The sequence below is a fragment of the Centroberyx gerrardi genome, chromosome 13 (assembly GCF_048128805.1).
Source record: "Centroberyx gerrardi isolate f3 chromosome 13, fCenGer3.hap1.cur.20231027, whole genome shotgun sequence".
Taxonomy (NCBI): Eukaryota; Metazoa; Chordata; class Actinopteri; order Beryciformes; family Berycidae; genus Centroberyx; species Centroberyx gerrardi.
Genome location: NC_136009.1, coordinates 1728672 through 1741814, shown reverse-complemented (window position 1 = coordinate 1741814; position 13143 = coordinate 1728672). Strand labels below are relative to the sequence as shown.

The 13143-nt window shown below is 42.4% G+C and overlaps 1 protein-coding gene across 2 annotated transcripts in view; it reads left to right on the top strand.

Annotated features, from left to right (window-relative positions):
* Positions 1 to 12789, top strand: part of xkr4 (XK related 4) — a 45189-nt gene extending 32400 nt beyond the window's left edge. The window contains exons 3-4 of one of the 2 annotated variants that reach the window (XM_071906559.1): positions 9199 to 9553; positions 12189 to 12789. In XM_071906559.1, coding sequence (XP_071762660.1) covers positions 9199 to 9553; positions 12189 to 12789 — 956 coding nt within the window. Of the gene's footprint in view, positions 1 to 9198; positions 9554 to 12187 lie in introns of both variants that reach the window. The other variant, XM_071906560.1, reaches the window with a different exon arrangement.
* Positions 12790 to 13143: the final 354 nt, after the last annotated feature.

Sequence of the window (13143 nt, the reverse complement as noted above, 5' to 3'; positions counted from 1 at the left end):
TAGCTAAAGACAATAACAAAAATTACGTCAGTAGGCCTGTTCAGATTTAAAAAGAAATGGGAAAAAAGGTACAGTGCATGTTCTAAGGCAAGGTGTTACCCTGGTGGAAAACTCAGTGGGCATGAAGGTGTCGGGAATACCACGGTACTGTTTGGCAAGAACACAAAGGCCCACATTCGCTAAAGGTTGAGATTGAGCGCTATATGACCAAAATGACCACATCAGAATTTAAAGTGTGCCTAATAGTGCTGGTCAAAAAATAAAGCTTCTTGTCTGCATGACCTGTCATGGTCATGCATATGTAAATTATTTTGCCCACATAATATTTATTTGTAGACCATGAAAATTGAGATTGCGCCCAATTCACTAACGCTTCGCAGCACCAACTCCCCTAAATTATTGTAGTGCAGATAATCAAAGTCAATGTGTTTTATTTATCAAATGCACAGTATCACACAAGGTCATTCTGAACAATGAAATTCTTAGGACAAGGCAAGCAACAACTACGTAGTAGGCATAGGAAAAATAAAAAAAAATAAAAAATATCAAATATTAAATGTTAAAAAGAGTCACAAATAAGGGCAAAAATAGCAAAAGTACAGCAGTTCCAGAGCCAGTAAAGATGGGCAATATGGACAGTAAGAATAAGAGTATTAAATATTATAAAGGAGTATTAAATATTATAAATATAAAGTGTAGGAGTGCTATTCTGTGGGTGGGTATGGGGGAGGAGGAGTAGGAGGAAATCCCTGACCTGGGCCTTTCACACCAGTTTTTTCCTACCCATTGAGGTGATCATGTGTAATCCTTTGAAAGTCAAACAGTTTGTCCCTTCAGAATGGCTGCTGTCATTTCTGTAAGACACAGCATCGTCACCAGCAAGTCAGGCAAGCAAGGAAGCGGGTTTTCCGTCCTAGAATCTCAGATCAGAGAATGCTCCAATTACTTTAGGGCGCAAGGGGGGCTAGCCTTGGTGGTGAGTCTGTTAGTCTTATAGCTAAAGCATGCAATTTTCCCTTGGTGATGAAGGGGCTATTCGCCTGTGCAGTGCTCTTTTGTGGGCTTTTTGCACCGCAACTTGATTTGCATGAATTTCTTAATGAATAAGATGAAAACTCGTAGCTGCACTCGTAGCTCAAGGTACTAAGGTACTAACAAAATGGGCAAATTGTCCTCGCAACGCAGTCTGAGTGAATTTGGACCTGAGTCTGAGCAGATAATTCATTTGAACTGAACCCGCAAATATAAGGAGTGAGAAAGTCACATAGAGCTTAATTGTTACTGGCCTCCAGAGCAAGTCTGGCAAAAGATGAGCAAAATTCTCCAGTGGAGCTAGAGGTGCCTGCTTACCAAAAACTCCCACCGTTTCACAGGACCCAAATTGGTGAACTTAGCCAAGAGGCCTTGAATGTTTTGATCATTTGTTCAGTGTAGCTCTCTTATTTCCTAAAAACGCAGAATATGTAACAGCAATTGTCAGTCCAAAACCAGGTACAGCCATTTCTAAGTGCTAACTCATAGCACAACATAAGTCCTACAAGGCTTTTCAAAATAGTAATAGTAGCCCACAGCTCCAAGAGAGACAGAGAGAGAGACTTCTGTTCAGTCTTCTGTCTGGTCCTCATGTGAAGCATTGTTTAAGTTTGGCTGTAGCTTTTAAGTCGGCTTAATATTCTTTGTGCAACACAGGGAGGCTTGTTGTTTTGAAGAGATTACTACTAGCAAAATAAGAAAATGGGTGCTCAGCCAATTCAGTCAACAGACAGCCTCAGTCTGGTGTTGCACAGCTTTTGTAATCCCACAGACTTCACAGTTTTACGTGTATGACATCCCGGTTTATTATATCTAACAATGAGCCAGTTGTTGTCAGTGTAGCATTCCTTCAGTATTGGTGGGTGTAGTGGCATCAGCAGCCTCTCCTGGTGAGGATGTCTAAGAAAAAGTATAATAGTATACTTTGCAGTTTTCCTTTTATTTTGACCCATGCTAAGTTTGGTTACTTTAAGATAGCACAACATTAGCCTGGTCTGAAGGACTGTAAGCCTCTCTCTTTTCCTTCTATTTTGACCCATGCTAAGTTTGGTTACTTTAAGCTAGCACAACATTAGCAAGTTACAGCAGAACTTGGTAGTGGTAAAGCTGACTGTTGTATATTGGGTAAAGAAGTGTTTCATATGACATTATATGCAGGGCTTGAAATGAACTTTTTTGATCACCAGCCAATATGGCTACTAGATTTTAAAGTTACCAGCCAATCTGAATTTCCACTAGCCAAAATGTTTTTCTTGAAATAAACCAGATTATGAGTGCCACTGGGTTAATTTAAGCATAAGTATTAGTAAAAATAAAAGATATAGCATAATAAATCTATAAATTACAGTTTTTCACTGATATTCATAAATTGCGTTGATTTCAAATTGTGTGGATTTCATCAATATGAGGCTCTTAACGGCGACACTGTCCTCCAAAACACCTGTCTTGGCTTTGCTTGATTGTCAAGCTCTGGAGGTCGCTCTTCGCAGTTTTCGTGGTCTTTGACACTCACGACCTGATCGCCTTTGGCATTAAATGTCCTAATTTTCGCCTTCTCCCCTCCTTTGTTTTCATTTTTATCCTACTCTTTTCCAAGGAAAGTAGCTATTGGCTGCTCAGAAAGTTGCTAGAAGTCGCTAGATGACGTTATACGATAATTTGCATATCAATATATAATGCTGCACTTGTTATGCACGCCGCATCGTAGGCCGTTTTAATATAAGTGCTGACTCCGCCCACCTGGGCCAGTTTCGGTGTACGCCGGTAGAAATTACAAGTGGATCCTATCCTACAGTCCCTGCTCTCAGCGGAGGGAGGGGGGCTACGCTGTGTGTGGGAAACGGTGTGATCGTCAGACCTCTCTGGAGTAGAGAAAACCGGCATCAGCCGTACCAATTTATTGCCAAATGCTGTGGGATTCAACACATTAACATTGCTTCCCATGGTCACAAAAAGTCGCCAGATTTGTTGCTAGTCGCTTTTGAGAAATAAAGTCGCCAGGGGAGTCTGAAAAGTCACCAAGTTTGCAACACTGCTTTGTATACTCGCGGTCTCGCGCAATCGATTCTACCACACAGCCTTTTTCAAATATTTAGAGCTTGGTTCATCACCAGCCAAAGTGGCTAGTAACTTTACAATGTTACCCGCCACTGTAAATTTTTACCCGCATTTGGCGGGTTGGCGGGTGTTAATTTCAAGCCCTGATTATATGATATGGAAAGCTTAAGGCTACACTAGTCCAGGTTTTTAGGTGAAACTGCAGCCATTTTATAAGCCTAAATCACAAAGTGTGGCTGCAGAGAAGAGTGGTGTTATAAGTTATAATCACACTACGTTTTTTGGTGACTGGTAAAATGCAACAATGCACAAGTGGTGACTTGGGCATTACTGCATACCACATGTTAGTAATTACTTAATAATTATGTAAATAAAGTAATAATGAATAAATAAAGTAATAATGAGGTTTTGCAAAAACTACCGAAATGACAGAATTAACAGGCATAGAAAGTGTAATATTGTTTCTGAATGATACAAATCTGTTTGTAGTTGTTGTGCGTTTAGCTGTAGTGTTCCTTTGTTGCAGCACACTTTTTACTTGCCGCTTGCATCTAGTTTATGTATCGCAGATTGACTATCTCGGCCACCGTAATAAATAGCAACAATCAACATGAGAGAAATAAGCACAAGCAATAAACAATAAAATAAGAAAGAATGTGAGCTCACTTCTTTTTAGTTCAGTTCAGGATGTAACAATCCACTTCAGGTTTTCCTGGTAATCCAAATGAAAAATCAAAACAAGGAAGTAATCCAACCAATCACAATTCAAAACACTCACATTTACCGTCAGAATGTCTACTCACCCTCATGCCAGTTGAAACTCTGGTGAACTTCGTAGCAGCGTTCTCCAAAAAATCTGAATTCTTTGAGGACCGATCTTTAGAGTTCTAAAAAGAGCAGAAAAACAACAGAAAAATAAAATTGCTCCATACAGGTGTTGCAGCATAATCCAAGTCTCCTGAAGCCAACGATCGCACAGATATTGACGCCATCATTTAGAGCAAATCCTCACTATAGCCAGTTGATTTCGAAAAACGGTTGTGCTCCTCCAATTCCATGTTTACACTCCTAGTCATAGGGCTACGTCACACAAACTGAAAAAGCTTCACTCTGACCAAGTCTCTGAAGGATTGAGTCCGTCAGAAGGAGTTGTATTAAATGTGGCGACACGGTCTGCCTCAAAGCGGGTAAACGAAGCCATTTTAGTGGTTGACAAGATAGGTGGGTGTGTGGAGGTGGGTGAGAAGAGGCAGGATGATGGAACTTAGATGATAATGTATTATGATGGCTTGTGACATATACTATAAAATATAGGACTCAACAAATTCCGCTTGGCTTGCATCCATACCACTGAAGGCACATTGACAGCAATGATTCAGTTGTGGACCAGTCACATATCTCTGCCTCAGTGTCATATTATTTTCTCAGTAAGCCATCTCTGTTTTTTGGGTCATATATAGACTGGAAAGGATAGAACAGGATAGTTGACAGTGGTGTGTTGTAGGTGTGTGGTAAGGCTGGATTTCTGACTGTGGCACTTAATGTACAGTGACATTTCCTGTTCAATAGTCCCAGCAGAGAAACCCTGAAAATAAAGTCCGCTTTAGGAGATGTAGGCCTGACACAGAAACATGAAGGTATTTCCTCTATTACTCTGTCTCAACCTAGTCCCACCATAAAAGCCACTACACAGCCAGCACCTACGTATATCCCAGACACATCATGCATAATCGATGAAATAGACTCATCTTCATGTGGACCAAGAAGTTAACCACTAATAGAGAGCGAGTCTCCCAGATTGCCTTTCAAATGGTAATGCCGAAATGAAGACTTAAATGAGATGGTAAATGTAGGGCAGGCCATAAGATATGATCAACTTTATTGTCATGTACAGACTGTCTGAGCTATCCAGTTCCTGAGTGTGTGTTGTGGCTAACAACAGGCACACTTGAGATTGAAAATGGAGTTCCAGTTATACAAAGTAAAGAGGGTGGTACTTGCTGCAGAAATGAATTTTGGCAGGTTTGTACAGACAAAAGGACAGGTTTGTGAGAGAAAACAAGTACAGCATGTGTGTTGAATTCCATTAGCCTGGGCCACACTGATCTGTCGGAAAACGGACAGAATTATTGACGGATAGATTTCTGTCCATTGGGCTGTTTTGGAACGTCAGCATGGTGGAGAGGCAGAAATACAACAGCCTAGCTTCGCTCATAACAGTGCTACTTCATAGAAACAAGTTAAATTCACTTGAACACATTGTTTTATCACTCACATTGGGTTGAAAATAGGAAAGAATGTCTAGTTTCTTCTTTCTCGACATTTTCACAACACAACCTGTCAGCTCCGCAGCTCAGATTAAACTGTCTGTGCTTGTCATTTGATTGTGTGTTTGTTTAATGTCGCCTGGCATCCTGGTTGAGTGAAGTTTTCTGTTTTTAAGCACTGTGATAAAACAAACCGAGCCAGTAGTTTAAGCTCCTAAAACAGGTATAACCACCGGTGCTGCTCTGTATTTATTTTTTTCAGAACCGGAACGCGCGTTATGTCGTCAAATTCACTCCTGCAACGGCGTTCCGGCCGAATGACCCCCTTGATATAGCCTAGATTCGTTTCCTCTGTCAAGAGACTCGGGGCCATGACTGAGTGACTGACTAACTGACTAACTGACTGACTGACTGACTGACTGCCTGACTGCCTGACTGCCTGACTGTCTGACTTGAATTTGGCGCGTGATGCCCTCGGCTGTGCCGTGGGAAAAAACTGTATGGTTTCGGATTCCGCAGTCTGAACAGGTTTGCTGGCCGAACAAGTTGAATTCTTAACACGCCAGCCTCTACTGTGTGACCGTCTGCAATTGATCTAAAACATCACATGATTGTTTGTGTTACCTTGTTTCCTTCATTTCCTTTGTTTCCATCTCCATGCTAACTTCCCTCTTCAAAATGAATCATTTGTTAGAGGATATCTGCACCTTTAGAACTGATCAAACGGCTTCTAAATCCTCATATTTCCTCAACTGCCTTTGTCGCTCTTTCTCTCTCACCTCAGCTGTTGTTTTTGTTACTGCTATTTGTAGTTTCCTCAGGTTATGGTTACCTATTCAATCTTCCTGCGCCCCCACTGGCTCTGAGTGCAAACAAATGAACAAAGCTGCTGCCACTGTTGTCTGTCATGAGTCTTGCTCCATCTGCTTTAGTCTGCTTTTATGCACTATATTGGGGGTTATGTACTCCCTGACTAAGGTCTAATGCATGTGCAGCAGCGAGCCATAAAAGCAGATCTATTCCACCAAGACCAAACTTATTGCTATGTCATAACCATTAATAAACTTAATATCAATATGAGTCATGAGTTGCCCTTACTGAAATACTCTCAAGCTGTCCCAAGGGGTCAATTCAATCACACTTCCAAGCTTAAAACGTGGGGGAAAGTGGCCACTCTGAAGCTTCTATACCTGTTAGTGGATTAGAGAGTAATGATCATCTCCTAACCATCTGCTGAACTGATAGGATTGAAAAACTACATCTACACCTGCATAGATGACCAAGGAATACAGTAGCGCTGAGCAAAACATCATAAACTCAGATCATAATGTAATGGTGAATTCAGTGATATTGTGTAATAAAATAAAATGAAATTGCAATTTTAAGGGAACATTTGCAATGGCTCCAATTCTAAAAATGTGCACGGTGTCGAACTGTAGAAGGATACAGTAGCGGTTCTGGTGCTTTTATACAAATCTGAAGGATTCCGGCGAATTATTCTCCTCTTATTTGTCTTTTTCTTTCTCTTGTTCTCTCTCCTCTGTCTCTTTCCTCCATCTCCTTCTCTTCTGTCGTCATTTTGCTCATTACAGTGACGAGGCAGAGAGCCCACAGCAGCCCTGCAAGCACTGGCATGGCCTATATACAGCCAGACGCTCACTGTCACACACACACACACGCACACACACAATTCCTTGCGTTGTTATATTTGCAAGGGCACTCCATTGAGTTGAATTCATTCCCTAACTGCTAAACCTTAACCCTGACCCTAACCTTAACATTAGCCTGACCTTTGACCTTAGCCCAACTCTAGTTCAAACTAACCCCAAGCCCTTTTCCTAATAGGGTTTGGAAAATAGTAGAGAAATAGACATTTTGGACCCCAAAACATAGTGACAACTGGATCTCTCTCACTCACGCACGCACATGCACGCATGCACACACACACACACAGACACACACACACACACACACTTTCCTTGCGTGTCTCCTCTTTGCCCCTGAGCTAGTCCACCCCAACCGATGTAATTAAACATGATTCACTGTCTTGGGGGTAAGAGAGGGAGAGAGAGAGAGAGAGAAAGAGGGAGAGAGAGCGGTAGAGAAAGGTTCAGCCTGAAGTTGGTTTTTAGTCTCTGCTTCAGTGTTGCTGCAGTTGTTCTGCTATGTTCTTCTCTCTGGCATTCAGTAAGAGCCTTCAGTCACTCTGTCAATCAGAAGTAATGGATTAACATGAACGTCCAGCTGGCTTGGTCCAAGATAGCCTCATGGAAATCTATTATTTTAACCTTTATTTATCCAGGGAAAGTCTACAGACCTGCATGCCTCTTTCCAGCAACACCCTGCTTCACATTCACACAGTTCCATACACTCACACCAGTTTCCTCAGCCACATTTTCCCAGCTGGTCTAGGGATTCGAACTGGCAACTTTCTGATCACAAACCAGCCCTCCCTAACATCTAGGCTATTGCCATTGAATTGGTTTACTGTCTGATTTTGAACCCTTATCTTACGTAATTGAGGCAATAAATGGTAATAGATTATTAAATTAGAAATTAGAACTCTATTGCAGCCCCCACCCCCCCTCCCATTTAGACCCCCCCACGCTCCCATAGCTAGAGAGAGAGAGGGGGGAAAAGACAGTTCCTTCATGTCTCTGTCAGGCCTCCATCTCCTAAAACAGACTATTTTCAGGGATTGTCTGCTGTGACAACGACGCTCCATTCAAAGAATGAAAGCTGGAATGTGGGTCTGTGTGTGTGTGTGTGTGTGTGTGGGACGGAGGCAGAAGGTTAGACAATGGCAGAAATCACTAACACTGCGCAGTTGCCGCAGGAATCGAAGCCTGCACCTCAAAGTTCAGTGTGTCTACCCATCTCAATTATATAATTCAAAGACTTTAATTAACTCAATTTGCCCTGCCAATTAGCTTATTCCACAGCTCCTGTTGTGGTTGCCTGCACAGGCCCTGAGCAACATCCACTGGCTCAAATGACTGCAGATGATTGGGAAGTGAATGAAAGCGTGGCCTGGTGCAGACAGAGGGACAATGGCGACACTTTTCCAGCCTTGTGGTTGAGACCTCTTGCAGGCTTTACAGATCAGAACATGGGTGGAAAAATATTATATATCTGATTTTTATATGAAAATGAAAACATAATGTCACCAGCGTTTGGACTGTAGAGAAAATAGTCCATGTCTTTGTGTTGTCACTGACTATTAATTTAAATTATCATTGTCTGGTTATATGTGCCTGCTTTATGCTTCCATTAGTTATCACTCTCTCATTATATTTAATAAATCACTGCTCTGGTTATACCTGCTAAATTATCACTGTTGTCACAAGTTTGAGTTTCAGTAGGTGGCTTTTCTTTGTCTGTTCAGCCATGGCGCCTATCGCTGCTCATGCTAACTACCCAGTTCTTCCTCTGTTTATTCCAAACACACCGGAAACATACGAACAAATGCATCTGCATCTGCAAATGCATTTTTTTCCCCAGGAAAGACCTACCACACAAGGTGTTTAGAACAGCAAATGTAAAAGCTTTCACAAACTGGGTAGATGTCGAAGCACTATTGTGTTATATCAGTGATACAGAGTAGCAAAACAGACATTTTGTTCATTTGAAAATATTGTGAATTATAACATCACATACTCAAAATGTATCCAGCGATTGAAACAAATACTAACCACGAACCAAATGCTGGTAAATTACGAGTGGTTGCAGGTCTGAATACAGTCAGAACAAAATGTCTCAAGGTTTTCATGATGTGGCATTGAAATCAAACATGACCTTGGTATTCTCTTTGTGTGTCTGTCTGCCTGTCTGTCTGTACCAGGTATGACAGCAGCAGCCTCCCTTGTATCTTTGGCCTGGGCTTTGGCTTCCTACCAGAAGGCCTTGCGAGACTCTCGGGACGACAAGAAGCCCATCAGCTACTTGGCCGTGGTCATCCAGTTCTGCTGGCACTTCTTCACCATCGCGGCGAGAGTCATCACCTTTGCCCTGTTCGCCTCGGTGTTCCAGCTCTACTTCGGCATTTTCATCGTCCTACACTGGTGCGTCATGACCTTCTGGATCGTCCACTGCGAGACGGATTTCTGCATCAGCAAGTGGGAGGAGATTGTGTTTGACATGGTGGTGGGTATCATCTACATCTTCTCCTGGTTCAACGTCAAGGAGGGACGGACAAGGTGAGGAGGGTGCTCAACTCAATCCAGTTCAATTCTGTTCCCCTCTGTTTTATTCTGTAAATTACGTTTTTTTTTTGTCTGTTTGTAATGCAGACCTGTGCAAAAGTCCAGTTTTAGTGATTTGTTTTTTCAAAAAGAATTCTTGAATGTCTTTGTGATCCTTTATATTTTTATTCATATATTTATATTTAGACAATTGGGCCCATGTACCCTTATATACTTTCAACAATGCCTTGGCATTAATCAGAAAGTATGTTTTTTGTTTTTTATTTGTGAAAAGTTGACTTTTTTTGAGATTTCATTTGACAGTAGAGCCATTATGTTGCAGTTGTTGTTTTTCAGTTTTAAAGCTGTTCAAGTGACTTGCAATCAAATGTATTAAATAGTCTGAATCGTGACAATATTGGCTAAATTTGCACAGAAAACTGAAAATTTTCACCATACATGACCTCTAGACAAATGTAATCTTTAGTATGTCCACATAATGTTATCCAAACATTTGACTTGTAAGGCAAGGCCAATGGAAATAACCCTTCTGAAACATTCCTAACCCATCAAAAGTAGACAAACCTTTGAAAACATTTAAATCAACTGGGGTTAAAAGTCAAACTCTTCCCTCGTAAGTTTAGCCATTATTGCGTGTTACTGTCTTCAATGAATCCAATTTTATCCTATCCTGTCTCAAGTACTGGGTTTGATTTAGATGAGATGAGATTAGATTAGATTAGATTAAACTCCAATGATTCCAGTGGGGAAATTGGGGCGTTGTAGCAGCAAATAGGATAAAAAATAGAAAACATATACAGCCAACAATTCCACCTCATATTTGTCTACCTTACTAATTATGGAGAACATTGCATTATATTTAAGTTAAAGTTTGTATATTGTTTTAGGTTTTTATCACAAGCATGCCTCAAAGGACTTTACAGAGAATTAACCTAAGTAGATCTAACTGATCAACAATCAATTGTGGAATAGAATGATATAAGACAAACACAAGGAAGCAGAACAAAGCACAAGACATACAATAGCAGACTTTAGCAAGACATACCAAGCCTACCTAATCTACATAGCCTAACCTACCTGGCACCACCAACCTGAGACCCACAAAGCATACAAGGAAAAACCTCCAAGAAAACCTTATTAGGAAAAAAATATGGGAGAAACCTTGGAAAGAAAACAAATGAGGCAGAGGGAGGCAAAAGTGGCAGAGAGATGGGCCACGGTCAGCGCTAATGTCCACAGAAACAAGGGCAGCATTCCGGATTCACATCCAGGTAGAAACATTTTCAGAGATGGGACTTTGGCCAGCACTAACGACCGTAGGAGCCAGGGCAGCACCCACGGCCACTGCCAGGTAGAAAGACTACACCCATGTCTGAGAAGGAGGAAAGACAACAAAGCCACAAACACTCACACAGCCATGGAAGCACAACACACATACTCAGGTAGACATATTCAGCCATGTACGCCAGTGGTGTAGTCTAGTTTATTGTAGTGGGTATACTCAGAGATTTGTTTCCGGGGGGGGGGGGGGGGGGGAAGCGATACATAATTGGCAATTTGGACACGCAACACGTTCAATATTAATAAACTTTGAATAAACAAGTGAACAACGCTCTGTGCAGCAGCGGGGCGAACGGGCACTGCACTAGTTTTATGAATGGAAATGTGAATGGAGGAGATGCCTTCCCCTGCAAAACTTATTTTATTGCAGTTATACTCTACCCGGTATTTGCGAAACAAAATCACTGAAGTGAAAGTTCTGTCACAAAACTATATTGTTATGTATCCTTGCGCATTTTTAAGTGGGTATGCGGAAATCCTGGAGCTTCTTAGTGGGTATACGGCGTATACCTGCGTATCACGTAGACTACACCACTGATGTACGCACTCAAACAGACAGCAGACAGAGAATGAGTCTAGACATGCAGCAACCAGGAGGCAGCCCTATGCTGGGTTCCCAATAGCAGATTTCTATGTTAATAATGTCTAAGCTAAGGTAGGAGAGAAGAGACTGTGTCAGTCCCGAGCTAGACGGTGCTAGATTGGATTTAAAGATTTCTACAGAATTAGCTTTCCTAATCGTAAGTCGGAGTTGGTTCCAGAGATAGGAGCTCGGTAGGAGAACACTTTACTGCCCAGCTCATTTTTTCTTGATTCTAGGGACAGTAAGGTAACCAGCATCCTGCAATCGGAGGGCCACAAGGGGGAACATAAGGGATGATGAGCTTGGATAAATATGATGGTGCAAGCCCATGTAACGATGTCTATGTTAACAGAAGCACCTTAATGTCAGACCTGGCTTGAATTGGGAGCCAATGAAGGGAAGTCATGACTGGTGTAATGTGGTCAAATTTTCTAGTTCTGCATAGCATTCTGGCAGCAACATTTTGTACAAGCTGAAGGTTTTGGTGGCATTTATGGTTAGGCTTGATGGGAAGGTAGATTTGGGTATCGTCCGCATAACAAAATTTAAAATTTTTGAAATTTGAAATTTAACATCATGGCTACAGACAATTTTAAGAGGTAGCATGTAAATAGAGAAAAGTATTAGTGATTAGTATTTAGCTAATCCCTTGGTTTTACTCTATCTGGTTTATCTGGTTTGATCATGTATTATGTCTTTGTGCAGGTGTCGTCTGTTCATCTACTACCTGGTGATCCTGGTGGAAAATGCTGCTCTGAGTGCATTGTGGTACCTTTACCGGTCGCCTCACGCCACCGACGCCTTTGCCGTGCCAGCACTCTGCGTCATCTTCAGCAGTTTCCTGACCGGTGTGGTCTTCATGCTCATGTACTACGCCTTTTTCCACCCCAACGGGCCTCGCTTCGGACGCTCGCCCAGTGGCCAGGCCCTTGACCTAGACCCCACTGCTCAGTTTTCCACACTACCATCTGAGGGTGCCACTAACTCACTGCGCTCTAACCGTGGTGGTACTACAACCCTGGAGCGTGACATGGGGAAATACTCAGAGCGGGACGGCTGCATGCCGGTGTTTCAGGTTCGACCCACGGTGCCGTCCACGCCGTCATCCCGTGCTCCGCGCCTCGAAGAGACGGTCATCAAGATAGACCTTTGTAGGAACCGCTACCCAGCCTGGGAGCGTCACGTCCTGGACCGCAGTATACGCAAGGCCATCCTGGCCATAGACTGCTCCCCGAATCCCCCACGGCTGCAGTACAAAGACGACGCTCTGGTGCAGGAGAGGTTGGAGTATGAGACCACGTTATAGTCCCATCCCGCTGCAGATCCCTTATAGGGGTGAATGGAAATGGGCTGGGACAGGTGCAGTTGTCGGAGGGCCATCCTCCTATCAGATGAACAGCAACAGGGACTGTGGCAATAAGAATTTGTTACTATCAACACTCTCTCTCGTTCTCTTGTCTCTCATTCTCCCCTTATCCTTCTTTTTCTTGGCGACAAAGCCGACCCAGGAGTATTCAGCCCTGTTGTTGGTGATCAGGGGAGAGAATTGGCACAAGTTCAGATGATGGATGGCTGTTTGACTCATCTAAAGGAGATCTCCAATTCAAGGGTAATACTCATTGTTGTTGTTTTTACTTCTGCTTGTCAGGGAAAATCCTGT